Source organism: Ambystoma mexicanum, chromosome 10 (assembly GCF_040938575.1).
Source record: "Ambystoma mexicanum isolate Mex_15411 chromosome 10, UKY_AmexF1_1, whole genome shotgun sequence".
NCBI classification, from domain to species: domain Eukaryota; kingdom Metazoa; phylum Chordata; class Amphibia; order Caudata; family Ambystomatidae; genus Ambystoma; species Ambystoma mexicanum.
In genome coordinates, this window is record NC_090932.1 from 728,813,206 (window position 1) to 728,833,510 (window position 20,305).

General features: G+C 41.6%; 1 protein-coding gene across 1 annotated transcript in view; it reads left to right on the forward strand.

Annotated features, from left to right (window-relative positions):
• Window positions 1-20,305, forward strand: part of CP (ceruloplasmin) — a 536,222-nt gene that overhangs the window by 152,929 nt on the left and 362,988 nt on the right. Inside the window, exon 6 of the mRNA XM_069618363.1 lies at window positions 15,675-15,849. Within this exon, the coding sequence (XP_069474464.1) occupies window positions 15,675-15,849 (175 nt within the window). The remainder of the gene's footprint in view (window positions 1-15,674; window positions 15,850-20,305) is intronic.

Consider the following 20,305-nt stretch of genomic DNA (forward strand, 5'->3'; position numbering starts at 1 on the left):
TAACTGGTCAAAGCATTCAGGGAGCGGTGGAAAACAATTTCAGTTCCATCCATAATCACAGTGTCATCAGCATACTTTAAACATACAGTATTTACTTTTCCAAATTTAGGGGGAAAATGTGCAACTGAGGTTAACGCTGGGGCTAAGTCAGAGACATAGAAATTGTACAACAGCGGCGCTAATGTGCACCCCTGTTTCAGACCCACATTTGTTGGACAGTATCCTGACAAAGCCCCCTTCTGGGATAATCTGACCCTAACTTGTGTATCTCCATAGAGTAATTTCAAATAATATAATAGTGAGTCAAGGTACAAGGGTACCTCTGCATATAGGAAAAACAGGAAACTCCAGGACTCAGCGCCAATTTAAGATTTGATTGTTTAATTGCACAATCTGTTACAAAGCCCTCTACTTGGTTACGCGTTTCGGCTCCCACGAGCCTTTATCAAATCAGGGCCAATAATAGAACTATTTGATCCATACGACTGTTGTCCGAAAATTCTGCCGCTCAGAAATCCCTCGCGTCGGCTGCTCGAATGGTGAAAGCTTTCACCATTCGAGCAGCCGACGCGAGGGATTTCTGAGCGGCAGAATTTTCTACCATTGGGATTTGTCCCTATTATTATATTTCGGACAACAGTCGTACAGATCAAATAGTTCTATTATTGGCCCTGATTTGATAATGGCCCTGTTACTTTGTGGACGGTATGGGCTTAATATTCGTCCAAATCCAGTGACCCGTGACAATTGATGATAACTAGTGCAACCAATATTGCCTAATTACCTGACATTCAATAGGGATTGAAAGGAGTCGCCTGCCAGAGCAACTTTGTTAAAAATAAGCCCCACTACCTCTGCATATAGATTAGAATCCGAGATTAGGGTCTTAAGTATCCATTTGGGATGAGTAGTATTAAAACCCTTATGAAATCCCGCTTGATGGGGGCGTAGTAGATTATTTTCATTCGCACAATCAGACAAAAGTTGCAAAAGCAGTGCAGCAAACAATTTAGACCTGCAATCCAGCATTGCCAATAGTCAATAGCATGCAGGGTCCGTCCTGGGTCTGTGCTTAAACACGGGCACCAGGACAGACCTTGGGACAAAACCTATTCCACAAAGATGCAAAAATTGGCCCTTGAGCAATTCTGCCCAGAAAGCGAGGTCCATCTTCAGGACAGCGTTGCAAAGACCATCAGGTCCGGTGGCCCTAGGAACTTTACTTTGTCTTATCATACCTTCCAAGTCCGCTCCCTCAATATGGGAATGGACTAAAGTATTCAGCATTGATTGAGGTGGTCCCACGACTCTAATCTCCATTTTCGAATAATAGTGTTTTTTAATATGTAAGCCCCAGACAGCTTCTTTAACATTTGCTAATTCATGCCCCAAGGAGCTGGATCATATCTGCCGCAACATATGCCAGCATTTTTGGGAATCATTAGTTCTAATCCACAAGTCGATTAGTCGCAATTGAAGTGAGGAATGATTTGCCTTACGGGCCCTGCGCCATGAATGATAACGGTTTTTAATAGTTTTTATCCTTGTCCACACCATTAAGGACGCATACAATAAATTTTGTTTAATGGATCGAATCTCTGCCCCTACTTTCTTTTCTTCGTGGCAATAGCTGCATCATAGGTTGCCTCTAGCTGTTGAAACTTAATACCCTTAACCAAGCGCCTCCACACCCTAGGGTAAAAAATCTTCATCAACCTACCAATATCCCCATGTAACATATCTAGCGTGGTGGCAATAGAGTGATTCCCAGTATTCACTTCCCTATTAATATCGGCCATACTGGCAGTAGTACAGATGAATCAGTTTCCCTGCAGGTTTACCAGGGGACTCTCCTTCAGATGAGACACCCTATTTATTTCCCTGATTACGGGTTAATAGTAATGCCACATGATCACTCATGTTCACATATGTTGTACTCATTAGTGGAACAAGTTTCCTAATAGTGGCATTTAAAAAATAAATTCTGCTACTATAGGTACCATTTGACCATGTATACGGAGGATCATCAACTCTAGTCAAGAGTGGACTTAAATCAAAAACATTCAAAAGTTCCCTCCATTTTCTAGCACGTTTACGCAGGGCTGATTTCCCATGTGAGCTCAAGTCAGTCGAAAGTTCCTGCATACAAAGCACATTAAAATCTCCCATCAAAATTATCCCCTACTATACTTTTTACACTCCATGCTTGTAAATTATTGTGTACCATTTTTATAAGATTTTTTGTTTCCATACCTGAAGGGGGTGATACAAAGTTGCAAACAAAGTACCACCATGGCCAGGCAAAAGCATGGGCAATACCACCGCCAATAAATAATCATCCTCCCTGACCCCCTTCGGAGCATAAGGGGAAAATTCACACTAGGCTGCTATGCAGATTCCACCTTTTGGGCGTCCTGACATAGGCGAGGGCCAGGCGATGAAAATCCTATAACCATCAAGAAAAAAGGCAGAGGTAAGCCAAGTTTCCTGAAGATAGAAGACCTGGGAGGATACTAATTTGTCTGAACCATGTTGATTAGCAAGAAATGAAAATGACCACGAGTGTTCCAAGATAACAGAGAGAACTTTTGAGGAGACCTCTCAGAGCTTCAGAATGGAATACATAAAGCTTGTGACCAATTGCCAATGAGTCTCTGTTTCCCTTCCCTGTTTACCCTCTTCATTGATGAGAAGTCCCTTAAACATTCGTACAGGTTCTACTCCCTATTAGACAAAGAAGGGACTCTAGCTGAAGGGTAGAATACATTTATGTCAAAACCTATATCATATAAGGTTTTAGCATTCAAACAAATATGTTCACTAATCAAAGGAGAGACAGTAGTCAAGATTATCCAATTCAAAAAAACGATCATAGCTCAGTAATTCCAGGCTCAAAATCAAGCCCACGCAGTTCAGGAAGATGCAGTAGGTGAAGTAGCCAAGTACGGTTTAGAAAATGATCAGATTGTGTAGGTTCACACTCTATCAGCTTGATACATTTGAACAAGGCACTGGACTCCAAAGGCTCCTGTTGTAGTATTTGTTTTCTAGATGACGTATTCACAGTATTTACATAAGATTGCCAGTTACCTGGTAGTTGGTGGATTTCAGAAGAACAAGACCCTCCTTCGTGATCGGGGAGGGTGGCTTGTAAGAGGCTGTGCTTTGACTGGGCCTTCCTTGCCTCGTACCAGGCATTCAGTATTCAGGTTCTTTGCATACTTACCAATGCCCCTAAATTGGGGATAGCTTTTGACCTTCACCAGTGGCTCTGATATAGACCCCTTATCTAAGGGGCCATGCTGTACTACTTGTCTTGAGGTACCTTCCAGTTGTGTATTCGTAATGAGGTGTTTGTCAGCCTTAACATCATTCCTGTGCTGGTCAAGTTGTTTCATTCCCCATGGGATGATGGAGGAGGAAGATTTTCTTATTTGAACCATTTGATCCAAACCAGAGTTAATGCGGCATCGTTTTATCTTTCTTGGTGAATCATTAGTGTTATTTAACAAGGCTTGTTGCATGTTCAAAGCTTCCCTAGCTTGTTTGCTGGACCCTGCTGCAACTCTTAATGCAGACCCCTGTTTTACCACTGAATGGGATTTGTTGATGGGATGGGCAAGCAGAGTCTGCTTTCATCCACCTTCGTTATTAATGGCTCAATTAATAACCAGATTCCGCCGAACTTGTAATGAGGCCCATTGTCTTGTTTTTGGGCACATTCCCAAGAGCTTGGTTCTAAGTTCAGTCAAACCCATGCAGCTCACCAAAATGTGCCGTAATGATTCACCTCACCTTTATGTTGGCAAAATCTACATTCATCTACATTTGATTTGGCATATCGCTTCAAGATTTCATTAGTGGGAAGCAGGTTGATTCTCAGTCTCATGAACTGAGTTCTATACCATGTGATGGGAAGAGCTTTAAGTACCGGGGCCTTGTACCAAATGCCTTGGATTCTTTACTTAGTGCCAGTTGCCACCAATGGGAGTTTCTGTCCTCAAGAGTTTTTATCCAGTATTGTGCCCAGATTTTCCCTTTGACTTTATCTGTGTTAGTCAGTAGAAGTTCAGTGCTACAACCTAGCGACTCTAATGGGGCATACAACGATCCTTCCATTGAACCAGAATACTGGGTCCCATCCCAACCGACTGCTGGGCGAGAAACTTCAAATGGAGGTGCAGAGGTACCAATATGCATTTACAAAATAACAATAGCGCTTTCCAAGTTGTTTTGACATATAATGATATAAGGCCTAGCTCGTACCTTATCACTGGAGTTGCTACCAATTTTGGCAACTTTAGGAGCTTTCTCCAGAAGGTTCCCTCCAAAGACGCCCACACCTTGTAAGACATGAAGAGAAAATCTTCTGCGCCAAAATCAGAATCAGAACCAGAGATAGCTTGGCTTCAAAAATGTGAAGACCGGTTCTATAGAAAATTTGCCAAATCTCTTATGGAGTGGTATGGCTTGGGATGTCATCATGGTGGTCCTTCCTACTGTTAACAAGGGCACCCAAGTAAGTCAGTGCCTGGGTTTCTAGTAGAGGGACACTTTCCAAAAACCATTTATATCCCAAAACACCCTTCTTGCAATGCCTCCCAAAGGTCAGGATTCTGGTTTTGGCTAGATTGATTTCTACACCATAGTGATATTTATATACTTGCTTTAATTGTTATCCTATCATGCGTTTATTGTGTTATGTATTATGTATTTTATAGGTAGTGTGCAAAAGGATGCTAAATGCCTCCTAAAAGCACCTTTGTTTTCAATATAAATAAAATTGCCGTATTCTGACATGGTGGCGTGCTACGTCATAACAGTGGTGAGCAGTGAGTAGGCTTGGAATAAAGTTAGGCCCATGTGGTAATGCTGATTTTGTTTGGATTAAGTAAAATATGGAAGCACACAGGGATAGTCATGGCGCTCTATGCATTATAGGAATCCAGATATGTTGAGGGAGTCAGTTATATCACTATATGAGAAACGGTCATCATTAACATGCAGCATTCCCTCAGGGCATGTTGGCTGTATTAAATAATATGGGATAACCAGTAACCTTTTTAAAAGTCAAACATATTTAATTAATATATTGAATGGGTAACAAGAACACTGACATTTTTGGTTATACAGCTTCATTCACACGCTTGGTTGCTGCAGCAATTCAATTTATTTTTTGTCAAATATAATGAACTAATGTATCAGATGGGCAGCTAGACTATTTTCTGGGAAGAGACACGAGTGCATAATGTCATTCAAGTCTTAATGCTATGGTTAATAATGTATGGTTTAAACGTAACCCAAACAGTGTAACAAATGTGTTTTGAAATGGAAATTGAGGTGTGACGTTAGCCGCTTACGTGCTACGTCAGTATGCGTTTAAACATCTGTGTAACAAGTTTGTTTTGAAATGGAAAATGAGGTGTGACGTTGCCGCCTACATGCTACGTCACACCTTTCAAGGAGAGATTGGAAACCTGGACATGCAGTTGTGTATAGGGCCATGCTGGCCACAGTTTACAAAATGGGGTAAATAGCAATTTCATGTAAAGTAATCCAAGTTAAGGTTTATAATGTAATGTTATTTTCCCGTGGACAGGACCACTTTGAGCAGTGATCACATGCGAACACAAGTTTTTATTCCCAATGCGATGGCTAAGATCCCATGCATTGTAATGTAACGCGACCAGCGTTACACAGTGTTGTAGAATGGAAATGAAGGTGTGACGTCAGCCGCTTAATGTGGGACGTCACACCATTAAACAGCAGTCAGTCACAGTTTGAAGAAACTGTGCGGAACGTCGCAGATATCCCAGTAAATTGGCACTTTCTGTTAGAAAGTGTGAATGTTTTAGGAGAAGCTACTTAAACTGTATCATCTATTTTGTGTTTTAAGTATTGAGAAAAAATGTTTGTAGCAACAGTGAGAGAAAAGTGATTTGCCATACAATATCAAGATTGAGGCTGGCAAACTCAATATATCGGTATGTTCACATTTAGAGAATATGGATATAATATACTAATATGGTGTGGATCTAGACCAGCATATTAATGGTGTTTTTCCTTGTTATGATTTGGTGCTAAAATTAGGAACAATCAAAGTGGGAAGAAGGACAGCAAGTGTAATTGTTGTTCAAGAGTTGGATTGATCAAATAGTTACAAAGCCCATGTAAGGTGTGCACAATTGTGTTTGCTTACACACATTTGATTGATAGAGCACGACAAAGGGAGCACTTTAGAAGGTGATTGAATGTGTGTGACACTGTGGCATGAGGTACAGGTTGTTCTAACCTAGTAGTAAAAGACGATTTTCGTCTTGCACCAATACACTCTTGTACTTTTGTAAGAGGGTGCACATCATTTGAGACAACCCATGTTTGAAACAAACCTTTCTTGGAAAAGTTTAAACTCGTATCACATGGTGGCATGAGGTACAGGCTGATTTAACCTCTTAGTAACATACTTCTACTTTGGTCTTGCACCATTGCACTCACGTAATTAGTGTAAAGTGATTGGCAGCTCCTAAGCTATACATTATGGTAAGGGGTGATAAGGAGGACACGTTAGTAGAAGAGTGGAAAGCAAAATGTGAACCCTCAAGCGTTTGTGAGTGAAGATTCTTGGCTAGCGTGCTTACTTCAGCTCTGTGTGCGCCCACTGTTTTTTTCCCAAATAGCATGAACCCTTTGTGCCTGAATGAGGGGAACTGGTGATTTGTATTTTGTGAATGAGAATGCCTATTACCTAATGCTTACAAGTAGGAGAAATCAGGCCTAAATGACTATACAAAAATGTGGTTTAATGCAAGAATAAATGTTCTGATACGTATTACATTTCAAAATGAAACTTAAAATTTTAATTTTAATTTAATTTTAAAGCACCACATGCCAAATTGCAGTTTTGTAGCATGTTGGGAAGTGTGCTGAACATTTTGAACAGACACACATATATCCACACATTTCCCCCAAAAATAAATTAGCCAAAGGTACATTTATAGTTTATACTTTTTACATTGTCTACACCATGGAACCTACCCACATGCCAAATGTCAGGTTTGTAGCATGATGAGAAGTGTGCTGAGCATTTTGAACAGACACACACACATATCCACAGATTTCCCCCACAACATAAATTAGACAAAGGTATATTTATATGTTATACTTTTTACATTGTCTACACCATCACATCTAGCCACATGCCAAATTTCAGGCTTGTAGCATGTTGGGAAGTATGATGAACATTTCTGACACACACAAACACATATCCAAGCTTTGCAGACCGCCTAAAAAACACTTAAAAAATATATTTAAAAAATGTATTTGTTATATACTTTTTACATTGTCTACACCATGGAACCTACCCACATGCCAAATTTCAGATTTGTAGCATGCTGGGAAGTATTCTGCGCACTTGCGAACAGACACACACCTATCCACAAATTTCCCTTTTATACATGCAGAGATAGATACAAAAAATACAGATAAAAAGACCAACAAATTAATATGGATAAATACTAACGAAAATGTCAATATGATAAATGCCCTAAAGCTATGGGCCTTAAATGCATTGTAGAAGAACATTGTCACCTATAGATTGTTTTTAGATATTATAATGCGGCAGTGCACAACATATAGCATGTCAGCCAGAGTCCTTCAGGGCATGATTTATGGCCCTCCAAATCACTGGAGTTTCACAGGGAATTCTAGTTGCTTGATCTCCAAACTTTAAGGTGCAAACAAGGCAACACTGGAGTTAAAACAAGCTTATAAATCTTCATTCACTGTGGGCCTCATTACGACCCAGGCGCTAATGGGTTAACGGCGCCGTAAAAGGCTGCGGCGCCGTTAACCTATTAGCGCCTAATTACGAGGTCCCATTGCGGGACCCGACCTTAACGGCTGGTGTAGACCAGCTGTTAAAGTAGGGACCCGCAAAGGGACCTTGGTGCTAATTACAGTGCCGCAATTTGCGGCACCGTACTTAGCGCCTTCCCCATTCCCATTGAGCCCAATGGGGCAAAAATGGGAATGGGGAAGGGCCATGGAGGAAGGGGGAATTACCGCCCCGCCAACCTTGTAATGGGGTGGTAATTCCCCCTTTCTCCATGGCGGAGTCGGTAACTTACCGGCATGGACCATGGTGCTAGTAGCACCGTGGTCTTCCGCCAGGGTCGTAATGAGGCCCAGTGTGTGCATTTTCATACATCCTAGAACCTGTGGCTCTCCAGTTGTTTTGGAATGCAACTCCCATGACTTCTCGCTGTTTACTATGCTATCTAGGGCTTATTGGAGTTGTACTGCCAAAGCTGCAAAATCCTATCCTAGAGGCACAAAATCCCCAAACATAAAGATACAAAACATTTCTGCTAATGGGACACATTAGAGCTATACCGGTAACGGTAAAAACAGACAGTATTATCGCCCACCCCTTACTGGGGTGCTATTCCAAGGTGAAAGTGCCAGCAGCAAATGCCACCTGATTATTTGATGGAATACTGACATAAAACATCTTATGCATGCATAATTGTTCAAATATCACCATTGCTAGTAAAGTAATTATTCCACTATAACCGCTGTACAGGTTATAGTCCAGATGGCGGCGCTCAGATTAGCATGGGCGGTAATGGTACTTGCAGCTGGCAGTAATCAGACCAAAAATCTGCAGGCAGTGCTTCATTTACTTCATAAAATTCAATAATAGTGCCGTATTGGGACTTTAGGGGAGAAAAACTGCTTCCCTGCATACGAAATCATTCAAGCAAATAAGAAATACATTTTGACGTTTTTGATGTTTTAGTTATGAAACGTCATAGCACAAGGATGGAATGGATTACATTCAACTGTAATGCAATGCAACCAGGATTCGCAAAATCTCCCAAAATTAAACACAATTGTAGTTGTAGATGAGTTAGACATGAGATCAGAATAAAAAGTGCTATTTGGAATTGCATTTACAGCATAGTTTGGCAGGTGTAACAATATAAAGGTGTTGGAAAGGTGGGGTTTTCTTAGATGTTAGCGTACATTCCTATGCATGTATAGCATGCACCGCTGCCCTTTGCATGGTCTTGAGGCGCTGTGCTGGATGTAAAAGAGAGGCGGAATTGGGAAGGTTTGCAGGAATGGAGAGACAATGCGCCTTTGCTTTGCTGTTGTGTTGATGCATGCTGACCAGAAGTGCTATGAGCTCTGCACGCAGGTATGTTTCCAGGTGTTCTCTGTCAGAAGTGTAGTCCCTGATTTCTTGCTTTGGACCGGGCAAGGGGCACGCCTCCTCTACCCCTGATTGGGAACGATCTTTACAGGAACCACACAACCCCCAAGTCATATCGACAGGGAGGGGCTCTTCAACTGTAAAATAAAATTTCTATTAACAGAAGATGGGCTATGCCCTAAATGCTTACCTTAATCCTTTATGAGACACATACAGCAAGGTGGGCTTTTCAGGGGTCTTCATTTATAAAAACACTGAAACCTTTTATATTAAAGATTTCTATCCTTCTAATTAATAACTTCCTTCTAAATTTCCCCGGGCGCAAGTTCTTTCTAAAAGGGATCTGCCTTGTCAGCCCACCCTTCCTTAGAGGGGTCACAGGGAGACCCATAGGGTGGGACTGACGAAACAGACCCCTTTCCTACACCTGAAACCAGCCATGATAATGGGGGTGAGAGGATGGCCTTGATGAGTGGTCCAACACATTAGGTGGCCTGAGAGAGGCCCCAGCTTCTTACCTGCCTCTTGCCAGGGTACCCGTTCCTTCTGTACCTCCCTCTTAATTCTATAACCATTCCCCCTTGCTTAGCTAAGCTATCAATAAAAGTTCCGATAACTATGAACAGAGACTTTTCTTACCCGCTCCTCTCTTCACCTCCCCGGCCACCTGGCATACAAGGCCCGGGAGGACTTTTCTGCAGGGCCCACCTCGCCAGCCATGAGGTGGGCTGACAAGGGACACAGCTGTGTTGCCCAGTTCAGGCCACCCCCAACATGCGGCCTGGACTGGGCAGGTCTTGGTGATTAGACCCCTGGCACCATGCACACCGCTGTGGACCTTTTTTTAATGATCACACTGTCCCATCTAGCCCATGGTGGGCTGACAGCCGCCACATCCATGTGGGTGCCCACGCTGCTCCGGGCATGCAGCTGACCCAAGGTAATATGCTGGTTCACGCGGGACACATGGCCCACATCCGGAGGTTCATTAGGGCTTCTTCTCCCCCTCTTCCTATTTCTCTCTCTCCCTCTTTTCTTTTTTCTAACCATGTTCTAATGGTTCTTCTTTTTTAAACCTCTAGAATCTTTTCTCTTCTGCCTAGCCCATTTTTGGGCGGGGCAGTTCTGTCCTTTGGTGCTTTTTTTCTTTTTGACAACATTACATCCAGCACTAGTAAACACACACAAACTCAAACACAAAACACACACTAATTAATTACAACCCCTGGTGTATTTATCCTTATTTCTTGGCTTCCCTTAGGGGAGAAGTATACATCCCTGTCTATCAGGGCCCTGTGTGGGCCATGGGCTACACGAGCATGGAGGTATTCATGATCAGAGTGACACCTTGAGTGCCTGTGGTATTTGGATGTCTTGGCCGTGGATTTGGTATCTAAGTTGGTTTTCAAGGTGTAGTGTTCTGTTGTTCAATGTCACTTGGGATGGAATTGTAGTTTGCTGAGTGTGTTGGAGTGTAAAAGGTAAACATGTTAGTGTGGGAAGCTTAGTGTAGAGCCAGGGTGGCAATGTTGAGCCTCCCATGGCAATAGTCATCCGATGAGTCCTTGGTCATGTCTCGGTGGAAGTGCTCTTTGGGTGAGTTGCTTGTGAGATGGCATCCTGAGGTATCCTGGTCTGGGCAGATATCTCTGGCAGTGGGTGTTGTGAATAAACTGAACCTTGTTCATATCCTTGTAGCAAGTAATGTGTTGCGATCTTGGGCAAATAGTATATTCAGAGCTTTTGTATTCATGGGGATCAAAGGGAAGCAATCAACACTTCTAGATAGAGGGATTTGTAGAAACGAAGCCTTTTGATCCAATAAAATCAGCAGAGACACTTAGCTCTTGTGCTCCCTGAAGAATGCAAGGACAAAAACATCATTACTGCTTGATAGAGACACTCGTTGCAGATCGTTGTGATCTTTGGCAAGGAGTATATTCTGACTCTTTTGTTGCATGGTGTGGAAAAAGGTAATCAACACCAGGAGATGGTAGGATGCATTAAAGCACAACCATGTGCTCATGGTCAAGTAGTATAGATTGTGATATCTTTGTTTCCATCAGGAGGAAAGAAAAGGAATCAGCATATGGAGGTGTAGCAATTCAATACAGAGGAGCCTTGTGATCTCTGGGGAACAGCATATTCTGAGGTCAAGGTTCTAGTCATTGAGAAGAAGTCAATCGGCAAATCAGTCCATACCAAGGTTGGAGATATCCATTAACCACCCTTGTTCAGAGGAAAATTGATATAAATTAAACTGCTCCTCGCTGTCTCCTCAGTTGGTAACTAAAAATGGCTCACAGTTCCCTAGATGAACCTTCAACCTTTCTGCTTACTGACAAAATCAGATTTTGTGTTTGCAAATTGCTACTTTCCAATAGAAATATTTAGGCCTGGGATCATGTCAATAGCATTTGTTTCCGTACACCCTGAGCTTCGAGTACTGTTACTCACCGCTCCGTAAATAGGTCAGGAAGATAGATAGATGACCTTGGAGACGATATGTACACAGGAATCAATATTCAGCCTTCAACTCCAGATCCCCTGAGTTCAAGACTCAGGCTTCCTCAAGAGAGGGGCTCTTCTTTACAACGTACCTCTCTGCTGTTTCAATTGGAACAGGCAGAGGTGTCAGTTGAATAAAAGAGCAGGGAGAACACACACCGCCAATACCCAAGCTGCAAAGGAATACAAAGATATTAGACAGTGCTGAGAAACCAAGTAAGCAATCAAGCACAGTATGGGACATGAAATACCTAGGCAGGGATTGGAGTGGAACTTTCCCCGGAATGGACCTACAAGTAAAGAAGTAAACCCAAATGAGTGAATTAATCTAATGGATTCTTCCTTTAGAGAGTTTTAGTCAAAACTACAGACCTGAATTGTGGGACTCTCAAGGGTTAATGATTTATAGGATTGGAGAAAACGAAAGGGAAAAATAATAAACAGGGAAGTTAGTACAGGGAAGTAAACCCGTGCGGCACGAGTGTCGCGATTGAGCCGGGTTGGTGCAGGATCAGGAGAGCGTCAAAATGCACTTTGAAAATAACTTTGTTGAGTGTTGGAGTGCAATGAGTGTTCCAAATCCAGTAGAGAGGAATACCAACAGAGCAGTAGATAAATTATGTACAATAGTCAAAGATGGCGCTGGCAGAAATAGAAGAAAATAAACACAGTTGGTTACCTGAAACACAGACTTCCCAAACGAGGGTTGGAGCAACTGAAGTGTTCCGAATAACTGCTGATGAAGGTGTTGCGAAGACAGCAGGAGCAGGGAAGAACAATCCAAGTAACGTTCCGTGTCAAATACCAGAAGATCACGACAATGATAAGGGCGTAGAGAAGGCAGTCCAGGGGCAGTCCGGGTCGATACCGTAGAGGTCTATGAAGTGTCAATGGAATAGGAAACATAACAATCCAAAAGTTCGGGCGTGGGTCGGAACCAGGAGATCAAGTTGGGATTTCGTGACAAGATTTCACGTAGGAAAACGGACGTAACTGCAAATAGTAAGAAACACTAATTAGCAGCAACAAGCCCGCTGGAAGACGTTAGTTTTAAACCTGTAAGGGGGGCATGCCTTTTTGTACGTCCTTCACGTACGAGACATGTCAGCTGACACGGGTTCCGCCGTAGCTTGTACAGACGCCATGGAAACCTGTATCTGCTCAACAAAGGAGCCGTGAATGGGACGTACCCCACAGGGAAGTTTTTGTCTGCCGAAGTGTAACAGTACTCATTTGTAACCTAACCTATATAAACTCATGTTTTCTTTATTTCTCTATGAAACAATGCACATTTTTTTACAAGAGGTTCCATTTTTAAAAATGTGAAGCTTAAACTAGAGTAATAAAGGTAAGCAGTATACCTTGGAATCCCTATTTTTTCTGTTTTTAAAATAAACTTTCAAGGTGAAAAGGCCACTCCTGTGACAGGCTGGCCCACCATTAAAGGCCACCCAGAAAAGCACTTGTGTACGCCTGCTGTATTTGTTTCCATGAAGTTTTCCAAAGTTGCTGGAGGGTGGGTGTAAGGTGTGTGTCACTTTTCTTGAAGTATCGTGTTATATTTCTCATCTTTCTAAAGTTGAACGGCATGGTGAATATGGTGTATATAAAGCACTTTACCGTAAGGTGTTCTTTCCCACAGCACATTCATTTTTATGTTTATGTTTAATGTGTTCATATAGCGCTTTACGCCAAAGAGCTTTACATTATAACAACAAGGATACAATAAAAAACAGTAGAAGCAATTACAAAATATGAATCAAACCAGTAATACAGTAAGTAGAACAATTTGCCAGTAAATATAAACGAGGGAGGAGGGGGTGGAGAGGGGAGGGAGGGACAGGAAGAGGAATAGGCTGAGGATGAGAGAGGAGGAGAGGGGACTTAAGAGGAACTGAGCATTCTTTGCACTCATCCTCGTGGAATCCATCCGATATGAACATATGAAATGATTTGCAGCTAGAAAGCTGCAACAATACATCCCCGATCTCTACCCAAGAATTATGCAATGAAATTGAGATGGACTTGCTATTACTCATCTGGAAATAACTGAATAATGAATGTCCACTACTCCCCTAACCCCCAAAGAGACATCTCACCTGGAACCAACCTCTCCGATGATAACCACTTTTCGCTATTTCCCCCTGCAAAACCTTCTCCTCCAACCCCGCAGGATTATCAGAAGACACCTGCTGCCCCAGTTTATATATCCGGATCCAACTCCCATGCATACTTAGTTTATCTGATAACTGGCTGCATGGTACTTTGGGATCTAGGATATTATCTTGCAAAAACAGCGTTCAATTTCCGTCAAAAGTATATAGTGCGTGTTCTTTTCCTCTCCATACCTTGAAACCAGACTGATCTTTCCAAGGTGGTGCAAATGCACTGGATTCCTATGAAATCTGCCTGCTTTTTACATCAGCTAAAGCCAAGAGAATCCCATAGGAATACATTGGACATGCTGCAGGCCATGCGTACATGGCAGGTTTCACTTCCTCAATTTGCATTACAAAGGTGGAAAGGTAATTTTTACTGCTTTTAAAAACTACTACTTGCACTTCATATAGTGTTAATGACTAAAATTGCATGGGGGGGGGGCTGTTTGCACCTAAGTGCAAATGTAACAGGCCTCGTCCGTGTACTTTAAGTTTTTGGGGAAAGACACTTCCATGGCGTAAAGGAATTTTCGCCTGGGGCCAGATTATTAAAGAATCGCACTGGTGCAAAAGAAATGGAGCAAATGAATCTAGGACTAATTTCACTGCTCTAATAATAGAGAATGGAGCAAACAGGTTTAGCCCCAACCAGAATTATCGAAAAATAAATTCACTGGGGGAAATTGGAGCAGGCTGTTTGATTCGCTATGTTTGCTGTGTAATACGAAAATAATTGTAGTAGACACCTTTTGTTGTATGCTGTGCAGCAAACTAGTGCAGAAAACTGCCTGATTAATGTTTTTCCGAGTGCAGTCGGTTTTAGATAATATGGATTGTGGCAAAATCGGGTTGCTCCATTTTGCATTATCAAAGCATTTGCTAACATTTTAGCACCAGTGCAAATCTTTGATAATCTGGCCCCTGCTGTGACACTTTTGTCTGCAAGTGACTGAAATCGCAGGTAGGGGACCTGCTTGCAAGCATGTGCACATGTAGCTGGTCCCAGCATGAATCTTTATCTTGCAAAATCTGTGTTGCATTACAGTAAAAAGTATAACATGCATGTTCGTAACCTGAAAATAAATCTCAGCGGAAGGCTGTTCACCTATTTATGAAAGTAAAAACTACTTAGGGTGACCACTATGTGCAGACTATACATAATTTTGCCAATTTTTGCCAAATTGTTGAGAATTAGATTTAAAACCTTGGTTTTTAAAATCATGATGTAATGTGATGTATTATATGAATATTTTCTAAAGTTTTTATGAAACTAAACAAATAAAGAATAATTATAATGAAAGGAAAAAAGAAATTGGTTGACATAGGTCCAGGGTACACGCTAGCTGCTAGAGTCTGGCAGATTCTCTGTCTTTTTGTGTTCAAAGAATAGGTCCCAAATTGCCTCAAAGCTTGGCATGAACGTCCATTTTCATGCAATCTTAAATGCTTAAGTACCTATACAACTCAAAAAATGTGGTCCTCTGTACACACATTTCAGATAATTGATATACGTGTTTCATATACTTTTGTTACTTTGAAGATTTGTTTTCATATCGCCCTGGACATTTTTATTTTGTTGTTTTACTTTTAGTATGAGTATGTTACTGTTTTTTTTACTAGGTTTCTCAGTGTTTTTTTCATTGTATTCTTACGGAATACCTGTTCTATGTTAAAAAAGAAAAACATGCAGATTGTTCCCGGAAGTTACTGCTTTCAATGATCTTTGTTTATTGAAATCAAGGTTTTCAAGAGCATACTGTACGTTGAATTATTATTATTTTTTTGTTATGCAGCTGGGATGCAAGCCATTTATGAAGTGCGTCCATGCACTATAAACTGTATAAAACACAATAGCAACAAGCAGAACCATGTAAGGCATTACTACATCGCAGCCGAAGAAATTATTTGGAACTATGGCCCAAGTGGAATAAATCAATTTACAGGAAGGCCGCTGGACGAACCAGAAAGGTACTTAATTACATGCTTGCTATTATATTGCTTGTATGGGCCTGGAAAACAATTCGGCCACCTCCCTCTGGGTGTAACTGAGTGAGAACCAGTCTTCATTAGGACGAGTCTTTTGGAACATAAAGGCTGTTGAAGAGGGGAAATTAAGTCGTCTGGCTGGTACCCCAGCTGAATGTCTGCATCATAAGCATAACCAAAACGGGGGGCTGAGGTTGCGCATCACAGAAATACTTAATGGTGGCATAACATGTATTTTGTACATTATAAATATTAAACAGTTCCTGCTTTTTGGTCTTTCTGGGTTTTCATCTCAGGTAGTAGCGAAAACAATCTATTGGTACGTATGGTAGCAGGCGGCAAATGTGTATGATTTCACATCCGCCAACATTCTCTGAAAAGTGAACTATTTGCCTAGGGCTTGAAACAACGTTTTCTTGTTTTGCTTTTTATTTCAAGAGAGTGGCTGTTTTGCGTAAATTACCTTAAGGATTGTAATAACTTGCCATGGTGTGATCTTTATTCCTGTCCTTCTGGCATAATGTTTGTTGGTGTGTGTGTTTTTTTTAGCTGAGTGGTATCTTACGTATGGTGACTGTACCCAGAGGTCAAAGTGTGTGGGAACGAAAGGGCACGATGCTCCCTTAGCTGAGTGATACCTGACAATGCCCTTGTTATGCAGTATTGAAGGATCTGTGGTGCGGGTTCTCCTGATGTTATGCTTTAACCCAGTGTGTGCGTGTTGTTGTTGGAAGGATTTTATAAGTAAGCCTTTTATTAGTGAATAGAAAGCACTCAATAAAAGTATAAATTATGCCTCTTACTATACCCATATGGTATGGTAACTATACCCAGAGGTCAAAGCATGTGGGAACGAAAGGGTACGACGTTCCCTTGTTTTCTGGGGAAATCAGTCATCGTTCCCTTACTTTATTCAACCCGCAGCTGTGAAAGACAGCTTTATTTATTTAACTTCTCCCCTACTGGGTATTTGATCTGGTAAAACACCAGCGTCACACCATGCTGTGCTACCTTGCAGGGGCTGGGTTGCTTTCATTTGTAAAGACTGCCTTGGACGTTGGCTTTTCCTCGGTTTTGATAGTACTGTTGTAAACACAGCAGTGTAGGGTGGAGGGGTGATAGGGAAGGCCTGTTCTTTGAATTGGGGGTTTGAGAATGGGGTTGGTGGCGAGCAGGGGGATGCGGGAGTAGAAGGGGGCTGTGAGGGAGCAAAATTGGGGGCATGGGCAACATAGTTCCACTACTTTTTTTTCTCCACTTCGACCATTGACTATCCCGGGTTTCTAATGAAATTTGTACGGCATTAGATGGTTCACTTGGCCCATGCTGACAGCATCTTGACATGTGAGATTATCCCCTACATATGGTGACTATGCTAGGCTAATGAGGACATTGTTGGGCCATTCAAGACTGCTTTTGGCTTTTTATGGCAGCACCTGTGATGGTTTTGCTCATATAAACATCACTAATCTCAAAGCTCCTCTCCTCCATTTACAGCGTTCCAGGAATACCAACCTCGGTTCTTTGTGAATGGTGCTCCTTGAATTTTCCAACTCTTGCTCACTCTCTCGTTAAAATGTGTGATGTGCGATGATTTATAGGCTGGGCATAACATAAAATTGTCCTGTTCACCCTAATATCCAATGAAAACATCCTCAACCTAGTCCACCCAAGATTACCTTTCACCTCCTGGATTTCTTAAATTGCAATATTCTCCTGGAGGTCTTATTCAAAATGCATCTTGTACACGAGTCATCAAGCCATTCAGTGGTTCCCCTCCTAGTCACACAGGATGAGAAACTCTGTTTTTTTGTGTGATGTGAGATGATCATTCACAAAACGGGGGAGCTCAGTGTACCTTAGTAGCTGTCTAATCACTGTCCCACTGAATTATCTACTGTTCTTATTTATTAGTGAAGAACACTCTGGGTGTGGCCTTGACATTGGCTATTATGGATGCTGATGTTATTTCCATACTCCAAACACTTTCTTGTAATTAGATGTGCTTCCACAACCCCTTAGTATGGCCCACATGACTTGGATCTGCACTGGAAAGGGATGTAGGAGGTTTGCACAGCAGCAAAAAAGACATCCAAACGAAATACAGAATGTACACCAGCCTCAATATTTGTTAAAAACATAGACCTGCGTATTAAACCCAGGGTTAATTCAATTGGCTGCTTACAACGAGTGGAAACATTACATCCAAATAAATGTATCAATGTATTTCACAGTACTTCTATGGCCTTCAACAATACATTCTGCAATAAATGATTTTCATTCAGCTAAAGAGGGTGACCGAGAATACCATGGAGTGATTACTTAGCCATGTCCACAATACTGTAGATCTCTAATAATACACTAAACTACCAGGAGATCTGACGCTTCTTTAATGTATCCTGCAATCAGATTCAGAGTCCAAGAACTAAGGGCGGTAAAGGGAGATGTAACTCAATTAAGGGAAAATTATGCTTATCAGAAAATGCACAAGACCTTTAACTAGAATGACAAATTAGGATTTAGGAATTAGCTTGGTAGCATATTCACTCTTTTATGCATTGGTGTCTGCTCTGCTCACGAGGACTGTGTGTGATAGTTTAAACTCACTTCTGGCAGCTGAGTGGTTCTGCTACTGCACAGATTCCCTCGAATCCTGGGAAATGTCGTTTTTGTTTTCTTTTTGTTTCTAACTCTCACATCTATTTTACTAAACGAATAGCCCATGGATGCCATGAACATGAATGTGCTGGTATGATAGATCTAAGACTTCACAAATCCCCTGATGCTGGGAAATGTAGTTCTTCCTTGATTGGTACCTCTGACATACATTTTTCATCTCAAATCAAGTCCGTAAAGACCTTGCAGTTTATTGTGCTGCAGAGATTCCTTGCCCTGATGCATGGAATTCGAGCTTTAATATCCTTATCAAATGTACCATAATTTCAAGTTACACGCCATGAAAGAGAGCGTATTTCATGATGAAGCACCATCACCTATTGTGTAATGTCTCCCTGCTTCTCAAATTCCGAAGATAGCTCAACTTGGTCATTTAGACCCTATGTTATACATTTTATGGTCATAATCCATAAATGTTCTTTCTTTTTAGAACTGCTTGAGCATCATCTCTGCATTTTGATACACTGCCATCATATGTCTTGATCTGGATGTTCTTAGGGAAAAGGCTAGCAAATGTGGTCCGTGGCATCCCTGTCTGTATTGTGACAGTGACCTTCTGGGCAGTCATTCCTACTTATACTGAGTTTCAGGGGCAAAGTGCTCCATACACAGCATTTCAGCTCTAACATTGTGAGTGGGTACATAAAGACCAATTTCTGTGAGTATAATAGCATTCATTACATTCCAAGCAAAACGTGGGGGATGCTCATGATCCACACTTAAATTGCCCCACAACTTCCAATAAGCCCCTATAACCGAGTAATACTTTCTTCCTCAGAGTCTTGGTAAGTATACACTAATGTTTCTGTAGAGAGGCAGATGTATACGTCATCTCCAGTACCCACCCCTTCACCTCCGTCATATTGGAAGAGCAAGAATGCACTGTCTGTGACACCAGGTATCATCCCAATACTGCACCAAAAACATGAAAGACGTTATGCACTTAGACAACCGTATCGAATGTACCCTCACACTGGTGAGGTGGAAGGATGTCTACATACATCACTGGACATAGAAGATATAAGGGAAATCAGGCCAGAATAAAGTGACTTCATGAAGAGAAGACAATAGGACACATTGAAACAATATGCACATACTTAAAGAATAAAGATGCAACTGAAGTAACAAGAGAAACATGTATGCAAATATGAAGAAATCATACACTAAGAAGATAAGTAAGAAGAGAATCAGCAAATGTATGTATGCAGAAACGCAAGGTTGATGAGACACATAGAGGCGTGCTGCAGGAGAAAATATAATGCAAGAAAAGCGGCCATGATGGAAAGATGGACGTCGGTTTCGTATAATAGTAAGCTAAGAAGCTTTGAAGGGAGAGACAAGAACTGCAGAGCTGACAGGCGCTGGAAAACAGCTAAATGCGAGGAACAACAAATATCTGTATGGCTTGGGATCAAGGATACCACATCAAGAGGCAATTGCAAGGCACAAGGTGAGTCAAAGATCATAAGCTTCATATGCATGACATATTTCTCTTAGATTAAGGAAAGGAGAACGCATTTGCAAGAGCCAAGTTTTGGACAATTGAAGATGCAGAAAGCATGTGTAAGACAGAGCAACCAAGTCTCCAGAGGCCAAGAGGAGTAATAGAACCCAGCTTAATTGAATTGAATAGCACTAAATAAAAGGTCAGATGGGCAAAATTGTGGTCTCCTCACACATGGTGCAAGACTCGAAAAAAAGACCTATTCATTAAGCTCCAATTGAAGATAGAGAGGTGCCTACAATCCCTTAAAAGTCCCAA